Source organism: Sorex fumeus, unplaced genomic scaffold (assembly GCF_029834395.1).
Source record: "Sorex fumeus unplaced genomic scaffold, SorFum_2.1 ptg000131l, whole genome shotgun sequence".
Classification (NCBI taxonomy): Eukaryota; Metazoa; Chordata; class Mammalia; order Eulipotyphla; family Soricidae; genus Sorex; species Sorex fumeus.
In genome coordinates, this window is record NW_026606188.1 from 25,814,122 (window position 1) to 25,834,592 (window position 20,471).

Consider the following 20,471-nt stretch of genomic DNA (forward strand, 5'->3'; position numbering starts at 1 on the left):
AGATGAAGTTTGTTCATTGACTTGCTGGATTAAGTAGAATTCTTTTTTTAAAAAATTTTTTATGTATTGAATCACCGTGAGAACAGTCACAAAGCCTTTCAGTTTAAGTCTCAGTCTGTCATACAATAATCAAGCACCCATCCCTTCACTAGTGCACATTTTCCACCACCAAGAGTCCCCATATACTCCCCTCCCACCCCGCCCCCTGCCTGTGTGATATATTTCCACTTTACTCTCTCTTTACGTTGATAGCATTCAATATTACAACAAAAGACCCACCATTGTTATTTGGAATTTTCCCCAACAATCAGACCTGCTAGAAAGACATCATTAGCTAATTAGTTTTCTAATGCTGATTATGAAGAGCATATGATGTCGCACAGCCGCTATCATGGGCACGTGATTTTGGATTTCTGATGTTCTAGTAATAAGTCTGGAGGGACTTTACTGCCAAAAACCACTGGTTTCTGATATTGGTTTGTGTGCCTCTGGGATTATGGTCATTTAGGAGCCAGAGAAAGCATTCGTGGGTGGCAACTCGGGGCCTTGTTAGGGCGGGGAGCAGGGTCAATTCCACCCCCCATCCCATGAGGCCCCAAATGTCTCATTATTGCAGTCTCATACCTGGCTGTCCTTTAGGCTCTGAAAGATGGTGGCCACCAGGCCACTGGCGCTGGGGGAAAAGGCAGAGGGACAAACACCATTCCCCTCCCGGGGTGGCATGGTGCTGTAGTTTAATGCACAGTCCAGCTGCATTTCTGCCAAAAGCTGGTGGTATCCGAGATTGGTTTGTATGTCTCTGGGATCATGGCCATTCAGGAGCCGGAGGAGTTTGTGGGCGGTAACCCGGGGCCTCATCAGGGCAGGGAGAAGGAAGTAGAATTCTTTTTTAGGGCACTCAGGGGACCCAGAGACCATCTCGTGATACTCAGCACTGTCATGTGAACCTGGCAGTTCAGTGCCTAGGCCTGAAGCAGAGCAGTCATCAGGTCTGACGGAGCTGGGGGCCACAGAGTGCTTTGCCAGGGATAGAACTTATGTCCACATGCATGCCAGGCATGTGCTCTTGCCCTTCAGACTGTCTCTCCTGATCCTGATTGGGATTTTGGACATCTTAGTTAATCATTTAGGAAACATATCTTTTAAATTCAGATTTACAGAAAATTTGAAAGAGAGTATAGGGAACTTTCAAGTACCCTTCACCTTCCTTTTCCTTTTGTTAACTTATTGCATTACTCTGGCAAGTTTGTCAAAAACAAAACCTTGGTGCCTGTACCTTACTAATTAGCAACTCTCAACATCATTGGATTTCATCACATTTTCTTTTTGTTCACTTTTTTTTTTTTATTGTAGGAATCAGTCCAGGCTGAGCTAGTGCATATAGTTGTCACATTTCCCAAGTCTCTTCTGGCCTCTTAACAGTTTCTTTGTGTGTACATGTGTGATTTGGGGGGTCACGCTCAGTAATTCTTGGGGGTTACCTCTGGTTCTGTGCCCAGGGGCCACTCCTGGTGGTGCTCAGAGGACCACATGGTGCCAGGGATCGAAGCCAGGTCTCCTGCATTGCAAGGCTGAGCTCTCTCCTCCCCTCTAGCAATTTATTAGTGATCACATGTGTTTCACACCCTTGGTAGGGGTAAGGAATTCTGTTCAGTTGTTTTGTAGGATGTTGCCCAGGATGGGTTTGTCTGTTTTCCTTGTGGAGAGCTGGAGATTGTCATTTAGGAAAGGAATCTCATAGAGACAGGGTGCTCTCTTTGTCTGTTGTTTTTTTTTTTTCCCCTGGAACTTTTCCCAGTTCCTTACTCTACTCAGTGTTTTCCAGAGTAGGTCATGGTAGGTGCCATGGTGGGTGCACTGGTGGGTGCCAGAATGATCCATGTCAGAGAAGTAGCCGTGGGTGCACTTAGGGGACATATTATGTTTGATTTGCTTACGGATAGTAGAATTCCGGCAGAGGGCAGAGTCATTTTTTCCTTTTTTCTGAAAAGGAGACACTGGAGAGATAATACAGGGGTTAAGCTGATTGCTTTACATGTCACCAACCTCGATTCAATTCCTGGTACCACATATCGTCGCCGAGCCCTGCCATGAGTGACCCCTGGGTGTAGAGACAAAAATCTGCCTGTGCACTGCTGGATGTGGCCCCCAGTCCCAAAATGAAATTAAATTAAAGGGAATCAAACTTAAATAGAGATAAGAGGCTTCGGTTTGTTAAAGATTCAATTAAATTATATATAAGGCACATGACATAGTATCTGCCACTCAAGTGCTGTGTGTTAACAATAGTGTAATAAATGCTAATCATTGTATATATTCAATATATTAAAATCCAGGAAACACTGTGAGTGCATAGTTTATGTTTTCATTCTCTCCTTTACTATTTCTTTGACTTTTTATTCATCTTTAATGTAATCATTTGACTTTGTCTTTTATCATTTTGCTCAAACCATTTTCAGTTGTAGAAGCAAGTAAAGACACTCTGGTGCCTTTCACAGTGTCCGTTTGTGACTGGATGCTCTCACTGTCTCCTGCTAACTCCTCAGTGCCTTTGCTTTCATGATTCACCCAGTTCTTGCATTTCTCTCACCACCTAGTTTACTCTTTATACAAGACAGCTCCATAACTGCTGCATTTTCTAGGTTTCTCTTCTGGGCTACTGATCTTTTCTCTGCTTTTCCCTAAGAGATTTCATCTACTTTCATGCTTGCCTGTTTAACCCCGTCTTAGTGTAATGTGTGATGCATGAAGTTTCAAAACATATAAACTTGGGGCTGGAGCAATAGCACAGCGGGTAGGGCGTTTGCCTTGTACACGGCCGACCCGGGTTTGATTCCCAGCATCCCATATGGTCCCCTGAGCACTGCCGGGGTAATTCCTGAGCGCAGAGCCAGGAGTAACCCCATGCATTGCTGGGTGTGACCCAAAAAGCAAAAAAAAAAAAAAAACCATATAAACTTAAGTTGCCATTTAACCTTGACACTCACTTGCTGTGACCTTGGATGAGGTATTAAGAACCCTGGACGAATGTCACTTTCTCTATAAAGTAGATTGAGTATTACCTACTTTCTTGCCAAGCATTTTCTCCTCCCAAGTGATGCCTCAGATTCAGCATGTCTGAAATAGAACACAAGTGCTTTCTCTGTCCAATTAGATGTTCGTGTTCAGGACCCCCCCAATTCTTTCAGTTATCCTGGCTCAGCAGGGTAACCATTGGAATCAACTTAGTGTTCCCTAGGTCCTGCTCTGTCACCACTTAAATATTTTATGCTGTGCCCTCCATTTCTAGGGCATCTCAGGGCATTTTGTCTTGCTTACATCGCTATCCCAACCTCAGACATGGGGCTGCCCACTGGAACATGGGCTTCACGTGACTATTTACATTAAATTAAACACCAGATTGCTTTAAAAGAGCTTTAGACGAATCTGGCCAGACTTTTTTCCCCTGCAGAAGTATGCTTTTCTCTATTTAAATTAAGAGCATCAAGAGGCTAGTGACTGTAGAAAAACTGATTTTGTTTTTTTGTTTCGGGTGGTGTCAGGAATTAACCAGGGCCTCACACTTGCAAGGCAAGTGTTCTGCTGCCCAGCTGCCTCCCCACTGTGACTAGTGGCTACAGGCCTGGCTAGTACTTCTGTCGGTCATTTTGTTATTTCAAAGAGTTTGTTTGGAGAATGCTTTTCTAGATGTTGGCACTCCATCACCTGAGAGCCAAACCTGTGGCCCATTTTATGAGGTTTGACTGGCACACAACCAGGCTTCGTTGTTTACCCATCTGCTTTTGCACTCCAGCAAACAAAACAAAACAAACAAAAAACCCTACTTAGCTCCCTACTTAATGTTTAGTTTGTGGTTCTTTATGAAAGAAGGTTGCTGATCTGGCTCTGTATATCCCTCCAGCTCCTGTTTTCTCGCTCTTCTGATTTTTATCTTGGGCTCATCTCCCCCCAAACACAAAATTGAGCATGGGTTGTGTCAGTGTCTCTGATAGCTCACAGGCTCAAGTGTGAAATTTGGTGGGTTTTTTTTTTTCCCCTTCAATATTTCAACTTTTTAATTGAATCATTGTGAGAGACACAGTTCAAATATGAAGTTTTTAATCTGATGTAGAAAACTCTCCAAGTTTGACTTAGCTCCACAGCCACATTTTCCTTCAAAAAATTTTGTCTTCAATGTGTCCTATTGCAACTACAACTTCCTGGCTTCTGTTTCCTCATTGTTCATGACCCTGCCCAGAATCTTCCCCAGCACTAACCCCAGCTTTTTGTAGCTGCAGCTGGGTGAAACTCTCATGTGTTGCCATCACACTGGCTTAGTCAGCCCACTTAGGGTAACCTAGGTTACTGTAAAGTTCTATCTCTCTTTTACTGTTTCTTATAGCTCTATATGAACTTGCATAGTAGTCATTTAATTGCTTTCTGAATGAATGACTTCCAAAGGGCAACCAGTTACTCTTTAGCAATATTAGTCTTTTGAATGGGATTCAGATGATGACATTTTAAAACAGGAGTAAATTACCATTGATACTTAAAGGTAATTCAGTTTGGATTTAAGTTTTTCGAAATGTAATATATAATATATAATAAAGATAAATAATATTTCTATCAATATAAATAATAATTAAGTTAAATATATACTTCCATTTTTGTTGTAGAAACTTATGCCCTTTTCTAAAAGCTTTGGGTTTTGTAAATAAAGAAAATGGGAAATAGATTTGGAGTATAAGCAAGACTTGGCATAGTGGGATAGCAAGTAAGTTCTAACAAAATTGGATGCAGCTATGTTAGTGTTTCCATAGTTCTTTCATTTATAGCTTACGGATTCTTTTTGTTTTATTTTAGAGCTTTGTATAATCTGGGGTGTATGTGTTGAGCTTTGTATAATCTGGGGTGTATGTGTTGGGGTATAGAGCAAAAGAGGACTAAATAAAGCTTAGACATCCAGACTTCAATTAACTTTCTGCTGCTAACTTACACCCTTGCATCAGTTTTTTTTTTTTTAACGAAAATCTAGTTCTTGCTCTTCATGTTTGTTGTGTTCTTCCTTGAACAGAAGAACTCACTTGTTTCTTTATCTTTTTGCTTACTTGGTTTTTCATGCTGAAAAGCCCATGTTCTCTCTCTCTCTCTCTCTCTCTCTCTCTCTCTCTCTCTCTCTCTCTCTCCATTGTACCATACCCATTAGGGCTCAGTGCTTACTCCTGGCTATGTGCTCAGGGATCACTCCTGGCAGGGCTCATGGAACCATGTGGGGGTCTGGGAACCGAACCTGTGTTCACTGCGGTGTTGTCTCTCCAGCCTAGCCCTTGTTCTCTCTTGAATACGCACTTCTCTCTTTTTCTCCATTCACATCTTTCTAACTAAAATAAAATGGCATATAGAAACTTTGCATCCATGTTCCTTAATATTTCAATTTCATAAACTGAATACTTCTTCTGTACCTAAGTTTCCTAGTCTCTTCCTTCAAGAGGCTTCTAGTACAGAATCTCAAGTCATATCTATGAGAAAAAAGCTTAAAAGTAATATAAGGTATTGAGAAAATACATTGCATACAAAGGGGGAAGAAAAAACGTGCTGGCATCTTAATGGTATTCAAACAGCCATTTAAAATTTAAAATTATTTATTTTATAAATTATTGGGACCAAATGAACTTATTGTTTCTATGGATTGTTTCTATTATTATTTACCAGATTGGAAATTGAAAGTTAGACATTTAAAAATATTTATTAATTTAATATTAAAACTTTTTGTTACCATAATTTTTATGTGAAGCATCACTTCATTGCCAAAAACAAAAATAATTTTGTGAAAACATGTCATTTTACATCCTTGCAAGTCCCTCTAATCCCTAGTATGAGAGAATTCAGCTAGGGTTCTCAAATAAACATCTGTTTTCCATCTGTTCTGATACTTTGTTTTGGTTAAAGCATATGAAAAAAATATGGCCTCTTAGAATTAATAATGAAATATGAAATGGGGAAGTATTGTAGTAATCTTCTTAATAATTGTTGATATTCTTTATTGTTAGACTGTAATAGAGCAAGTGAGAGTTAATTTGAAGATTAGGAAAGTATGGAATCTGAAATCTTACCAATAAACTTTATAGTCACACCCCAATCCATGGTTTCTCTTACATTTTGTAAATTTCTACCCTGGAGTAATTTTATATCATGATGCCCTAGTCAGTGGGAAAACACTGGTTTGCTGAGTAATGTACATTTTCTAGATGGTGATGTATTAGATAATATGTATATTTTGAATTAAATATATTAATTTATATTACCACTGATCTCATCAGAGAAGTCTGTAAGTCTTGGGAGGCTATCAAACTATTGAGGCAGATTTTTTTTCCAAAAATTCATTTGCAAGTTAATTTTCATAGTAAGAACTGTTGAGTTTTCTTTTCTTGGTACCACTGGCTTATTCTATTCATTTTTAATATAATGCCTACCAAATGTACAAGCCTAAGTAACCAAAGTTAATCATTCTTTCAAGTACAAATTCTATTTTATAGGTGCAAGATACCAGCTTAGTTCACAATTAAGTGGTCCAAGTCTTTTTCTCCAGACAACCACTGTACTTCTGTTCTTTGTAGCAGTGTTAGTATTTTATGCATTCCCACTTTATCACACAGACTATTGAAAAAGTATATACTCAAATCCCAAGATCAAATACCATTAAATAATTTCCTGCTTTTTTACAAGTAACTTTTTTTTTTATTATTGGGGGCTCCCAAGTAGTGCTCAGAGGTCCTAAGCAGTCAGGGGCCCAGTAATACTCCATCAAAGCATGGGCCTATGGATGTGGTGCAGTTCAGGCCCTGTAGTGCTGCATACGGGCAGCATTGATCCAGGTATGTGGGAATCAGACCAGGGTGGGATGCAGGCAAAGCATGAGCCCACACCCCCTGTATGTCTCTCCAGCACTCATTAGTGACACTCTTAAATGAGACTTTCATTTCCTTAAATAGAAACCCCCCCTTTTATTTTTGATTTTGGGGCCACACCCAGAGGTGCTCAGGGCTCATTCTTGGCTGTCTTATCTTCTTTCTTTTTAATAAATGTGATGTGCTTAAAAAAAAAATACCGTAACTCCTAGTACCATTTTGTGCCATCATGATCTGTGCTAAGATGCCAGCAGTTCTGTCTATTTTTGCTTTATGTCAGATAGTGGTCAGAGCAGTGAAAAAGACCATTAAAAAGACAGGTAACATTTTAGTATTAGTATGAAAATAGTTTGACCTTGGAGACAACCTTAAAAGTCTCAAGAGTCCCCTGGGCCCACCAGCAATAACCCCTATGCAGAGCCAGGTATGGCCCCAAAACAGAAACAAAAAATCATTTTGAAACTGTGATTCATTGATACTTGTGAAATTTTTCATGAAAGATTTTACAGAGACTACTGGGACACTGTGCTTTTAAAAATGTTTTAGGATTTATTTTCAGAAGAGGGGGCCAAAGTGATGGTACTAAGAGTAGGACACTTGCCTTGCACGTGCCCACCCCAGGTTCAATTCCCAGTACTTCTTTTGGTCTCCTGAGCACCACCAAGAGTGATTTCTGAGCATAGAGTAAGGAGTAAGTCCTGAGTACTACCAGGTGTGGCCCCAATAAAAAAAATTATTTTCAGAAGTGGAAGGGGCAGGGAAACCCTCCATTCAAGGAGGAAAAAGATGGGCATAGTTTTTGAGAAGTGGAGTTAACATGCATCATAAAAGAACTGTGTAGACTTTTAAAGAGTGTTAGGAGGAAGGAGGTACATGTTGAGGGTCTTCAATGCCAGGGAGAGGTATGGAGTCAGAGACAGAATGTACTTTAGTGAGGAGAGAGATTTTGAGAACTGTATTGAGTAGTTCTAGGTTGTTGGTGTTTGTTAGACGGTTAAGAGGTTAGCATATAGCTCTAACTTGAGTGAATGGTGGGAGTTTCTTAATCCAGAAAATAAGCAGGAGAGCAAGCTAGGCTGTGGGAATAGAGATGACATAGTAGAGGTTTTAAGGGAATGAAAAGTGGAATAAGAAATGGATGAGAAATTAAAGACAGATAGAAGGGACATGTTTAAGATAATGTCTGCACTGGAGTTGGAGGAATAGGAATTGACCTTCAGTAGGAAGCTTACATGGTAGGAGGGTGCGTAGAAAGGATAGGGGCTGGATCCTGGTAGAGGACAGTGGACACTCTGGTGAAGGTTGTAGTGTTTGTAACATTCTATGCATGAAGCCCTACCATTAACATGATTGTAAATCATGGTGCTAAAAAGAAGTTTTAAAAATGATTTCCAAAAGTTGGGAATAAAGAAAATGAAGAGGGAATGTGCTGTTTGGCTTGGAGATGTTGACTAAGAGGGCAAATAGAATGCCTGAGTGGAAATGTAGGCAGAGATAAAGAAGACATTTTGATCAAACTGATCATGAACTGGGCATTTGAAGTCATTTGAAAGATTAAGTGGAATGAGTAGAATTGATGCATAAGAGAAGAAACAGTTGATATAGTGAAGAAACAGGAGCTAAAAAATATTGGGGTGAAAAGTAATTTTTCTAAAATTAGGTTCCCAAATTCCTAAGTTTCCAGAGTTAATTTATTAAATACATCTGTTTACATGCCTAAAATAATTATATTTTCATCCAAGATATAACTAGGGTCAGGCTCTGTGGATTCCCGGAAACAGCACAGCTTCCAATTCTTTACTGGAATTTTCCCAAGAATTTTAACAAAGATACAGTTTATTGTACACAGCAACACTTTTCAAAATTCCCATTCTTCTTGAATTCACATTATTTCCTGAATCCCACAGCTTTCCCGACTCTCATTCAAATTTATGATTCTAATCTCTTAGTTCCTTACACTCAGCAAACTAGTACCATGTAGGAACTGACTGATTGCTTACATCCTTTTTTCTTCCTTATTTTCTTTCTTCTCATAAGTACCCTCCTTCTTTCCAAGTGTGAATTTGGCCAGATAGTCACCTGTTTTCACACTCTTGGTAGTGAGTACCACACTGTACAATTGACTTGCAGGAACATTGATTGAAAGGTTTTTGTTCTGTCAGAAGAAGGGATGGGGAAAGAAGAATGCTAAATGACTAAATACAGATGTTCTCTCTGGGCTAGGAGAGAATAACAAAACCATAACTTGTTATTCTTTTCTGCCTTTCTTGGTAATAACTATGGAAGTAGTGGGTGAAAGAGTTTTCTCTCTCCGTCTATGCCACATGCATCTTCGTTATTTATGTCTTGTGCCTCTTTCCCTCTCAGCTTCAATATGTAACATTCAAAACCTATTAGCCTTCATGTGTTAGAGTGAATAAGCATTCTAATAAAGTAAGACAAGATGGATTCCAACAAAATCAGTAACCCTGACAAAAGTGAGGTGGGTAAGACAATTATGTCACATGGTAATTATATCGTGAAGCCAAAGGGCAAATTCTTTAAGTCTGATTCTATAAATAATTACCTTTCCAGACAACCAGAAATTTGGGAGGTATGTGAAGTTCTTGGAGAACAGCAAACTGTCAGAGCCAAATATAGTATAGGACTTATGGCATTGCAAAGGAAAAGGATAAATTGGTAGAGCAGTTGAATTACTGTAATCATTGAGGTTGGAGATGCTGAAGACCAGAAACATAATGGCACGGTGGGAGTGAAATTAGGGAAGATGGAATTAGGGAAAGATTGGGAAGAATTTTAGGAGGCAAGATGTGGGCAGGAGAGATAGTGCAGTGGTAAAGTGCTTACCTTGTGCATGCTCTGATTCCTGATATCTCATACGATGCTCATATGGTTCCCTGAGCACCTCCAGGAGTGATCCCAGAGCACTGATAGATGTGCTTAAGCTCCCCTTCTCTTTATGAAGAAAGGATGGACAGGACTTGGTTATGGGTGATAAGGAATACTTTAGGGCAATATATATTTTGACTCAGATGACGGACAGTGGTATCCCGTTGATTAAGACTGGGGAGTCAGAAGAAAACCCAGCAGTTTTCTGTGGTGGTGATGACAGTGGGGAAGGGGAGGTAAACATGCAGAAGGATATTAGTCTTCTCTTTTCACCCTCATATACATATGTGCTTACAAATGATAATTAATCTTGTATTCCACAGTCCTTCCTTCTTAATATCCTAGTCTCTTAGTCTTTTTAGTGCAGTACTGTCTCTTTTTAACTATCAAGTTGGGGGAATCTTGCTCAGGAGGTCCCTTCTTATACCATGGTACGGTTTCCTGTACTTTCCCCTGCTCTTAAAATCTCTTCTGAATTTTAGGGAAAACATTTTTTTTGCTTTTTTATTTTATTTTGTTTTTATTTTATTTTTTTTGCTTTTGGGGTCACACCCAGCAATGCCCAGGGGTTACACCTGGCTCTGCACTCAGGAATTACTCCTGGCGGTGCTTGGGGGACCATATGGGATGCCGGGCATCGAACCCAGGTTGGCCGCGTGCAAGGCAAACACCCTACCCACTGTGCTATCGCTCTGGCCCCTGTTTTGCTTTTTTAGGTTGAACATTTCTGCTTTAGTTATGACTAATTCATTTAAATTGAATATTAAAATAAGTTGATATATTTCACATTTATCATAAAACAATGAGTTTAAATTAGGGAAGATTTTTTTATATATATCTTGTAGTTCTTGGGGCTTACTCCTGGCTCTGTGCTCTGAGATCACTCCTGTTGGTGCTTGGGGGATCCCATGGAATGTGGGGCATCAGACTTGGGTCAGCTGTGGACCAAACTGCTATACTGTCATCTGGCCCTAGCAAAGAATTTTTTAAGGAGGGAAAAAGAAAAAAAATTGTTGAATTAAAAATAGATTTTGTATTTGGGCTCACACTCTTTAGTGCTCTTGGTCTACTCTAGCTCAGTTATTAGGGGTGTTCTCAGTTGGGGGACCATGTGGTGCTGGGGACTGAACCTGAGGCTCCTGAATGTAAAGCAGACATTCTAACCTTTTGAGGAGCTCTTTGGCCAAAAACAGGCTTTTTGTTTGAAATAGTTTGTGTGGTCAGGGGGCATACTGGGTGGTGTGTAGAGGCTACACCTAGCTCTGTGTCAGGAGGATTCCCTCAGTGATGTTCAAGAATACTCAGGAGCAGGGATGGAGCCCAGGCCCCATCATCACACATTCAGCCCATGGAACCATCTCTCTACTCTGAGAATAGGTTTTTTTTTTATGATTTTTTTTCCCTTTTTTTTTTAAATTAGTGAAACACCATGAGGTACAGTTGTAGATTTACAATTTTTTGTGCTTGGGTTTCGATTATACAATGATCAGATACCCATCCCTCCATCAGTGCCCATTTTCCACCACCATGGATAATATCCCCCCCACCCCCATCCCCCCATCCCCGCTGCCTCTGTGGCAGGGCAATCCCCTGTGTTCTCTCTGAGAATAGTTTTAACCTCACAAGAAATGGTAAGAATTCTTCAGAGGGTTTCTCACTTTCCCCACACCCAGCTCTTCCACTGCTGACATCTTATATCAACGTTGTATACTAGTGTAGACAATTTGTGATGATTAATGAACCAGTATCAATATATTATTATTAACTAAATTCTGTAGTGTATTCAAATTTTGTTTTTAACCTAATGACTTCTTTTTATTTATTTTTGGTGACTGTGGTTTACAAAGTTACCCATAGTTGAGTTTTAGATATATAATTTCCCATCACCTATCCTGTCACAGAAGTCAGCTTTGTTCTACCTATTCCCCCTACTTTTTTCCTCCCCACTCCTCCTGCCCAGACTGTCTCTTGGACATGCACATTTTTAAGTTTGGTTATTGAGGTTAGGATCTTCTGCTTTCAGTGTTGTTGGTTGTATGATTCAGCTATATAGTTACGTAACACCTCTTCACTGCTGTTGTGTCTAGGGCCCTCTTTCTGCCTCTTTTTGCTCTACTTGTTCAGTTTTTTTCCTTCCCTATCCTCAGTTCTGTAATCCAGGTCCCTGAGAAGTTTAGACATCGCCCCTGTGATGCCTTGCTTTCCCTCGTCCTATTACTCTATATACTATCATTGCCCCAGAATCCCAGCCAGGTTACCACATTTCATTTAGCGGTATCTCCTTAGACTATTCTTAGTGGTGGCAAGCTCTCAGTTTTCCATTATTTTTTTTATGGGTTTTGAGGAGTACATTTCTGATACTTGGTAGACTGTGTCTCAGTTAGAATTGGTCTTCTTTTTTTCTCATGATGAGATGTGGGTCACAGGGTTTGGGGAGAAAGGCCCCAAATGGCATGGCTATGGCATGTGTCATGTTATGCTCCCTTCTGGGAGAGAAGGACATGCAACTCTGGATCATGGCCAATGGCAAGATTACCTGGTGCCAGCCAGAGTTGACTGATGGGCGTGACTTCTGAGCTGCCTGGCGCAGGGGATACAGGTGTAGAATCCCCATTCCCAGTTCCATTGAACCCAGAGTTTTCAGTCACAAAGTCCCGCATGCCTGGGTTTTCTGCAGATTTACTCATGGGTGAGACTCGCCTCAAGCATATGGAGAGCAGTCATGAGCATGGCGGTGGTTGAGTTCTGGAGGTTTTCAATTGCTGGAGCCGGGTTCCTTGGAACTGGGAGGGGTCTCCCCTATCCCTCTACGGGGCGCCCTGAATAAAACAGCCTGGCGTTCCAGAAATGAAATCACAGAAACATAGGCAAAACTCTTCATGACATTGAAGTTAAAAGCATCTTTAAAAATGAAATGCCACTGAACAAGAAAATGGAATCAAAGATAAACAAACAACTACATCAAAATAAGAAGCTCCTTTATCTCAAAGGAAACAATGGCCAGAATACAAAGACAGCCCCCAGAGTGAGAGAAATTATTTGCTCACCACCAAAGGTTAATATCCAAGATACATAAAGCACTGGTAGAATTCTACAAGAAAAAGAAGTCCAACCCTAGGGAAAAAATGGGGAGAAGACATGAACAGAAACTTTCTCAAGAAAGAAGTACAAATGACCAAATTATATATGAAAAAGTGTTCTATATCACTAATCATCAAATAAATGAAAATCAGAATAACAATGAGTTATCTTCTCACCCCACAAAGATTGGCACACATAAAAAAAAAACAGTGTTGATGAGGATGTGTGGGGAAAGGGACCCTCACTCACTACTGATGGAAATGTCAGCTAGTCCAGTCCTTTTGGAAGCCAACATGATCATTCCTCAAAAAAACTAGGAATTAAAAGCCCATTGAACAATTCTACTCCTTTGCATATACCCAAAAGGTCCAAAAACACTGGACAGAAAACTCATTTGCTCTCCTATGTTCATTGCAGCACTATTCATAATAGCCAAATTCTGGAAGGAACTCAAGTTCTCCCAAACATTTGACTGGATAAAGAAGCTATGATACATAGACACAATGAAATACTTCTTGGTCATAAGAAGATAAAGTAATGCAATTTGCTACTGTGTGGATGGAACTGAAAAGTATCATGTTGAGTGAAGTTAGCTAGAGGGAGGGGTGCAGAATCAGAATGATCTCTCAGAGGTGGGATATAAAAAAAATTTGCAAGGGAACAACAAAGCCCCAAAGGCAATAGAAATGTAGAATAGAACTGTTCTTCAGTAGGAACCTTGCCACTGAATAGGGGTGGTGGGGATAAGTTAGGGAAGGGAACACTAGGGTAATGGTGGAGGGGATAAGTGCCTGCTATAAAGGCAGGCTGGAGGGCTGGAGGGAAACTGGGGTCTCTGGTGGAGAGAAGTAGATACTGGTGAAGGGATTGGGGGTGAAGCATTAAAGGCCTGAAATAATAATGAATTACTTTGTAACATTGTAATTCATGGTGATTAAAAAGCAAAAATTTAAAAAATGAAATCATATAGCTTGTATCTTTTTTAAATTGATTTTTTTCATTTAATATACATTTAACATTCTTGATTTTACACGCATTGACAGCTTTTTATTGTTTAATAGTATTCTGTTATATATATGGGTGGGCTAGAGCGATAGCACGACGGGTAGGGCGTTTGCCTTGCATGAGGCCGACCCGGGTTTGATTCCTCCATCCCTTTCAGAGAGCCGGCAAGCTACCGGGAGTATCCCACCTGCACAGCAGAGCCTGGCAAGCTCCCCGTGGTGTTTTCGATAAGCCAAAAATAGTAGCAACAAGTCTCGCAATGGAGACATTGCTGGTGCCGGCTTGAGCAAATCAATGAATAACGGGAAAACAGTGCTACAGTGGACAGTGCTATATATATGGATGATATAGTTTAACTATAGAGTGATATGTTGATTGTTTCCTGGTTTTGGTGATTATAGGTAACGTTGGCAAAAGTATTTATGTGCATTTAGACATAAGAATTGTACAACAGCTGGAAAAATAGAAGTGATATCTCTATATACCATGAATATATTTAGCATTGTGTCTGCCATATTGTTTTCCAAAGTCGCTTTCCCATTTTATGTTCCTACCACTATTTTTTTAATTTAATTTTATTTTTATAAAGTAGTTCACAACATTTGCTTGTATTTAATATTTGAACACCAATCTCACCACCATTACACCTTCCCACCACCATAGTTTAGATGTTTCCATTTCAAACCCCAACCCCTGTCCCAAAGCAGAACTGAAATAATTTATTTTGTATTGTTTGTTATGAGTAATCTGCTGAAAATGCTCCAAAAAATATTTCCTTAGAGGAGAGTGTGTGAAGATTATTGTATTTCACAAAGTGGCCATTAAGCCCTCCTATAAGAGATTACTAGTATGTTGTTAAGGGTGAGCCTTGTGTGCTAATATTTATCTGTAAAAATTTATTTCCCTCTAAGATTATTTGCCTTCTACTTTAAACCCATCAAATGTGGTGCACTACTCTTTTTTTATTTTTATTTATTTGTTTATTTTATTAGTGAAACACCATGAGGTACAGTTGTAGATTTACAATTTTTTGTGCTTGGGTTTCGATTATACAATGATCAGATACCCATTCCTTCACCAGTGCCCATTTTCCACCACCATGGATAATATCCCCCCCACCCCCATCCCCCCATCCCCCCCTGCCTCTGTGGCAGGGCAATCTCCTGTGTTCTCTCTCTCCTTTTGGGTGTTGTGGTCTGCAAAAGAGGCATTGAGTGGCAAACATATTCAATCCATAGTCTACTTTCGACATGCATCTCCCCTCCTGGGAGGATCCTCCAAACACCCTTTATTTGGTGCTCCCTTCTCTATCTGAGCTGCCCTTTCCTCTAGAATGCCCGGCTGGCCACTAAGCTATGGAGTAATCCTCCTGGTGCTGATCTCAGCTATTCTTGGGTATTAATGTCCTATTTTGTTACTTTATATCCCCCAGATGAATGCAATCTTTCTATGTCTATCCCTCTCTTTCTGACTCATTTCGCTTAGCATGATACTTTCCATGTTGTACCACTTGTATGTAAATTTCATGACTTCATCTTTTCTAAGAGCTACATAGTACTCCATTGTGTAGATGTACCAAAGTTTCTTTAACCAGTCATCTGTTTTTGGGCATTCAGGTTTCTTCCAGTTTATGGCTATTGTAAAGAGTGCTGCAATGAACAAACAAGTGCAGATGTCACTTCGACTATACATTTTTGCCACTCTGGGATATATTCCCAGGAGTGGTATTGCTGGGTCAAATGGGAGCTCAATTTCTGATTTTTTGAGAATCGTTCATACTGTTTTCCAGAAGGGCTGAACCAGTCGACATTCCCACCAATAGTGAAGGAGTGTCCCTTTCTCGCCACATCCGCGCCAGCATCTGTTGCTTTTGTTCTTTTGAATGTGGGTCAGTCTCTGAGGTGTGAGATGGTATCTCATTGTGGTTTTGATCTGCATCTCCCTGATGATTATTGATGTAGAGCCTTTTCTCATGTGCTTTTTTGCCATTCGGATTTCTTCTTTGAGAAAGTTTCTGTTCATTTCATTGCCCCATTTTTGGATGGGGTTGGATGTTTTCTTCTTGTGGAGTTCAACCAGTGCTTTGTACATCCTTGATATCAACCCCTTGTTGGATGTGTATTCGGCGAATATCCTTTCCCATTCTGTAGACTGTCTTTGTATTTTGGTCACTGTTTCTTTGGAGGTTGGTGCACTACTCTTAGAGTATGAATGGAGTGAGGTATGAGATGTCAGTCCAGGAATAGGTTCAGTCATGGGCGAGCTTCGGCCCAAGTGTGTGGAGATTGGCCCTGAGTATGGTGTCTATTGAGTTCTGTAGGTTTTCGGCTGCTGGGGCTGGGTCCTTTGGGTCGGGGATGTGCCTCATCCACCAACTCCAGAGTGCCTGGAATGAAACAGCCTGGCATGGCTATGACAGTGTTGTCTTATGCTCTCTTCCGAAAGAGAAGGACAATGAGTCTCTGGATCCTGGCCATTGATGAGATTATCTTGCACCAGTCAGAGGTGGCTTGTCCCACCACCATGAGTATTTCTTTTGCTCTGCATCTTTGCCAACCACTGGTGCTACCTATTTTTGACTTTTTAGGTATTCTGATAAATATGTTGTAGGATTTAAATTTATATTTTCTAATGATAGATAATATTAAATATATTTTTTGTACATTTATTTCTTTTCTAATATTTTATCTGTTAAGATTTTCACCTGCTATGTACTTTAAATATAAATCATTATTTCTACATTTATATTTTCCCAGTGTGCGAAAGTTTTAAATTTTAATGCAAGCCAAGAAACTTAGCATTTTCTTCTAGGGATAGTATCTTATATCTACTATCGTCATTAAATTTAAGTTCATGCAGATTTTCCTGTGTTTTTCTCCAAGTTTCTAGTTTAAATCTGTGATCTATTTTCACTTAATCACTTAACTTCCCGTTAGTCGTCGATTTCCTCGAGCGGGCGCCAGTAACATCTCCATTTGTCCCTGTCGCGTGCTAGTGTAGCCCAATGGCATCTCTTCGCTCCGGGAACATGGAGGGCCTCAAACCGATCGTTCATGATCTTGACAAAGAAGTCTGACCATCTGGTAGGTGGGCGGCCACGCGGTCTCTTGACATCCCGTGGAATCCAATCAGTAACAGCTCTAGTCCAACGGTCGTCTTTAAATCTCATTACGTGACCAGCCCATCTGATTTTCGACACCTTGGCATATGAGACAGCGTCCCTGATCCTTGATCGTCGACGGATGTCAGAACTCCGGATTCGTTCTCTCATTTGAGTGAAACGTGATATTCCAAGCATAGCTCTTTCTATTCTTCTTTGGGAGACCTGAATGGCGTTCTCATCTTGTTTGCGTAGGGCCCAGGTCTCTGAGGCATATGTTAATGCAGGAAGAACAGTGGAATCAAAGAGATGTGCCCGGAGCCGGAGGTTCTTCGTCCTCTTAGCTATTTCTTCGACGTTCTTGAAGGCGTTCCAAGCCGCTCTCTTCCTCCTGAGCAGCTCGGGTGCCAGGTCATTTCTCATGTTGACCTCTCGACCTAGGTAGACATAGCTGTTGCATTCGGAGATGGTCGTTCCATTGAGAGCGAATGGGGCGTCAGGAACAAGGCTGTTTCTCATAAACATTGTCTTCGTAAGATTCAGCTGTAGTCCTACCTTTCCACACTCACGGTCAAAGTCGGCCAGCATTTGTGCCGCTTGGCTGATGTTTGGTGTTATTAAAACAATGTCATCAGCAAAGCAGAGGTGGTGTAGTTGCCGACCATCTATCTTCACTCCCATTCCTTCCCATTCCAGTGATCTATTTTGAGGTAATATTTTTGTAAGCTTTCAACTCTCTAGAAAGGTTCATTGTTCTACATATGTTTATTCAATTTTTTTAGTACTGCTTTTGAAAAGATTAACTTTTTTGAACTTCCTTTTAAACCAATATAAAGAAAATATCATTTAGGAGGGTCAGACAGATAGTACAGGGTTTAAGGTGCTTTATTTATACGTGGATCCCCAGTTTGATCCCCATCACCACATACGGTCCCCTGTGCACTACTAGGAGTGATCCCTGAGCACAATGTTTAGGCTACCCCTGAGCATCACCAGGTGTGACCCAAACTCAGTTGAGGGTCCAGAGAAATACGACAGGGGTGGAAGTGCATCCCTTGTGTATAACTGACCCAAAGCACTACTGGGATGGCCTGGGTATTCCCCAATATCACAGAACCCAAGCAGCATCAAATTCTTAAACCCTGGCATTGAACCACTGACCTGGTTGGCCAAATATGACTTGGGAAACCTCCACAGCTGTCAAAGTCAGTTGAGTATGTTTGTGTAGGACTCTTTTTGGATTCTTTGGTTGTTCCATTCATTCATTTGTTCTATCACTGTGAATAGACACTTCCAAATTTCTAGCACTTTATTATGAAAAGTGGATAGTGTTGGGTGCTGGAGCAGCAGTACAGAGGAAAGGGCATTTTGCCTTGTATGTGGCCCACTAGGACTAGATCCCGGCATCCCAAATTTTCCCCTGAGCACCACTAGGAATAATTTTTTTTTTTAAATAAAATGAATCACCATGAAATACAGTTACAGACTTACAAACTTTCGCGCTTACATTTCAGTCATACAATGATCAAGTACCCATCCCTCCACCAGTGTCCATTCTCTACCACCAATGTTACCAGTATCCCTCCCACCTCCGCCGCCGCCCCCCCCCCCCCCCCCCACCATTGTGGCAGGCAGATTCCCTTTTACTCTATCTAGGAGTAATTCTTGAATGCAAAGCCAGGGGCAACCCTGAGCACCGCTAGGTGTGACCCAAAAAGACCCCCTCCCCCCCAAAAAAATAGAAGGGAAGAAAAAGAAAAGCAGGTCATTAAGTTTGTTGATTTTGTGTTTTTTTGTTTGCAACATTGGATTGGTTATTTTAGGTTCACTGTCTCTCCACAAATATCTGAATTTGTATGTTTACAGAATTTGAAAGGAAAATACCAAGATAAAAATAGTTGATCTTCAGAAGTAGTAAATAAATGTGACATTTCTTATTTTTTTTGGTATAGGTGGTTCTTTGAAGCTCTGAAGTACCCTAAGTTTTCCAAAGCTAACATCATCAATGGAGTTCTCATGATGGTGGTGTTCTTCATTGTGCGGGTTGCTGCCATGCCTCCTTTCTATTACTATGTTTATTCTGTGTATGGAACCGAACCCTACCTGAAGCTTGGACGTGTAATCCAATATTCCTGGATCTCTAGTTGTTCAATTTTGGATGTAATGAATATCATGTGGATGATCAAAATTTCAAAGGGGTGCATCAAAGTCATCACTCTCTTCAGAAAGGAGAATAGCAAAAATAGACTTCAGAATGGAAAACTCAACTGACATGGGTTATTGATGAGCACAATTTATTACTACCTGTATTATATCTGCTGATAAGATACATTCTTGGCATGTTCTTGTGCTTCTTCATTAATAACACTTGTTATCCAGGGTTCTGGTGTCTTTTATTTCACCTTAGAAAAGAAAAACAAAAAAATTAGTTTTTATCCCAAGATTTCTTGTCTAATTTTCTTCTGCATCATAAGCATGGATGAAATTAACGGTTTCAATAAAAATCATAAATATAGTATGAATCTTTTCATAAAACTCTTAACCTTTGTTGGTATATTCTCTGTGAAAAGATGCTGTACTTGGTCTTAGTTCTGTAATTTTGTGGAAAGTATGGGAATTGCTTTAAATCTGCAAATAACTTTCAACATTTTGTTCTACCACCCTCACTTCTTAATATGGTCATAAATACCTGTGTAAGGTTTAAATATCTAAATTAGAGAAATGTTAATTCAGAGATTACTAAACGTAATGAAATTTTCACTTTAGATATGCTACCATCTCTTGATACTGAAATATTTTACTTTGGAATTACTTAATCAGTAGGTTATAGAAAATTCCTATATTTTTGAGTTTTTTAGATACCATTTAAAAATTTTAATCACTTATCAAAATATACTTTATTTTATAGTAAAGCTAAGACAGATCTTACAGACCTAAGAGATGAATTTCTCCTTCAAAAGGTGCATGTAATAGATTATTGGACTAAAAGGAGGAATAATTAAGAAAAAAAGTTTTCCCATTGCAGTTTCTGTTTCTTATATTTGTTTCCATAAAAAAATATATTTCTCTTTGCAAAACATCCCCTAAGTTTAGAACTCAACAAAATCAGTAACAAAGTCTTATGCATTATGTATTTATCTACTTCTAAATAGCCTCTTCTTAATAAAACTACACACACACACAAAGGATTAGTAATTTTTTTCATAGTTTTCACATTAGTTCTGAGTTTGAATGCTTTGAATTTTGATCCTTCTTACGGGGAAAAAGATAGTTAATTTACTCAAGTAGTATGACTGTCAATATTATTGTCTTATGTCATGATAAATGACAGGTGACTGGCCTTTTGTTTGTGTATTTAAGTTCATTTACTTTTGCTTTGGTTTTGCAATTCAAATACAGTTTTCTGTTAGTTATTGTTGCCTTGATTTATTTTCTCAAGTACTTGACTGAAATAATTGTTCTTAAGAAAAATTTTTATTTTAATCAGCGGTGAATACTTGAATTTAATT

The 20,471-nt window shown here is 39.8% G+C and overlaps 1 protein-coding gene across 2 annotated transcripts in view; it reads left to right on the top strand.

Annotated features, from left to right (window-relative positions):
- TLCD4 (TLC domain containing 4) overlaps positions 1 to 19,342 on the top strand; it is a 71,954-nt gene extending 52,612 nt beyond the window's left edge. For both annotated transcript variants that reach the window (XM_056106589.1, XM_056106590.1), the window contains exon 7: positions 18,915 to 19,342. In XM_056106589.1, the coding sequence (XP_055962564.1) occupies positions 18,915 to 19,233 (319 nt within the window). In that variant the 3' untranslated portion in view covers positions 19,234 to 19,342. The remainder of the gene's footprint in view (positions 1 to 18,914) is intronic.
- The last annotated feature ends 1,129 nt before the right edge of the window (positions 19,343 to 20,471 follow it).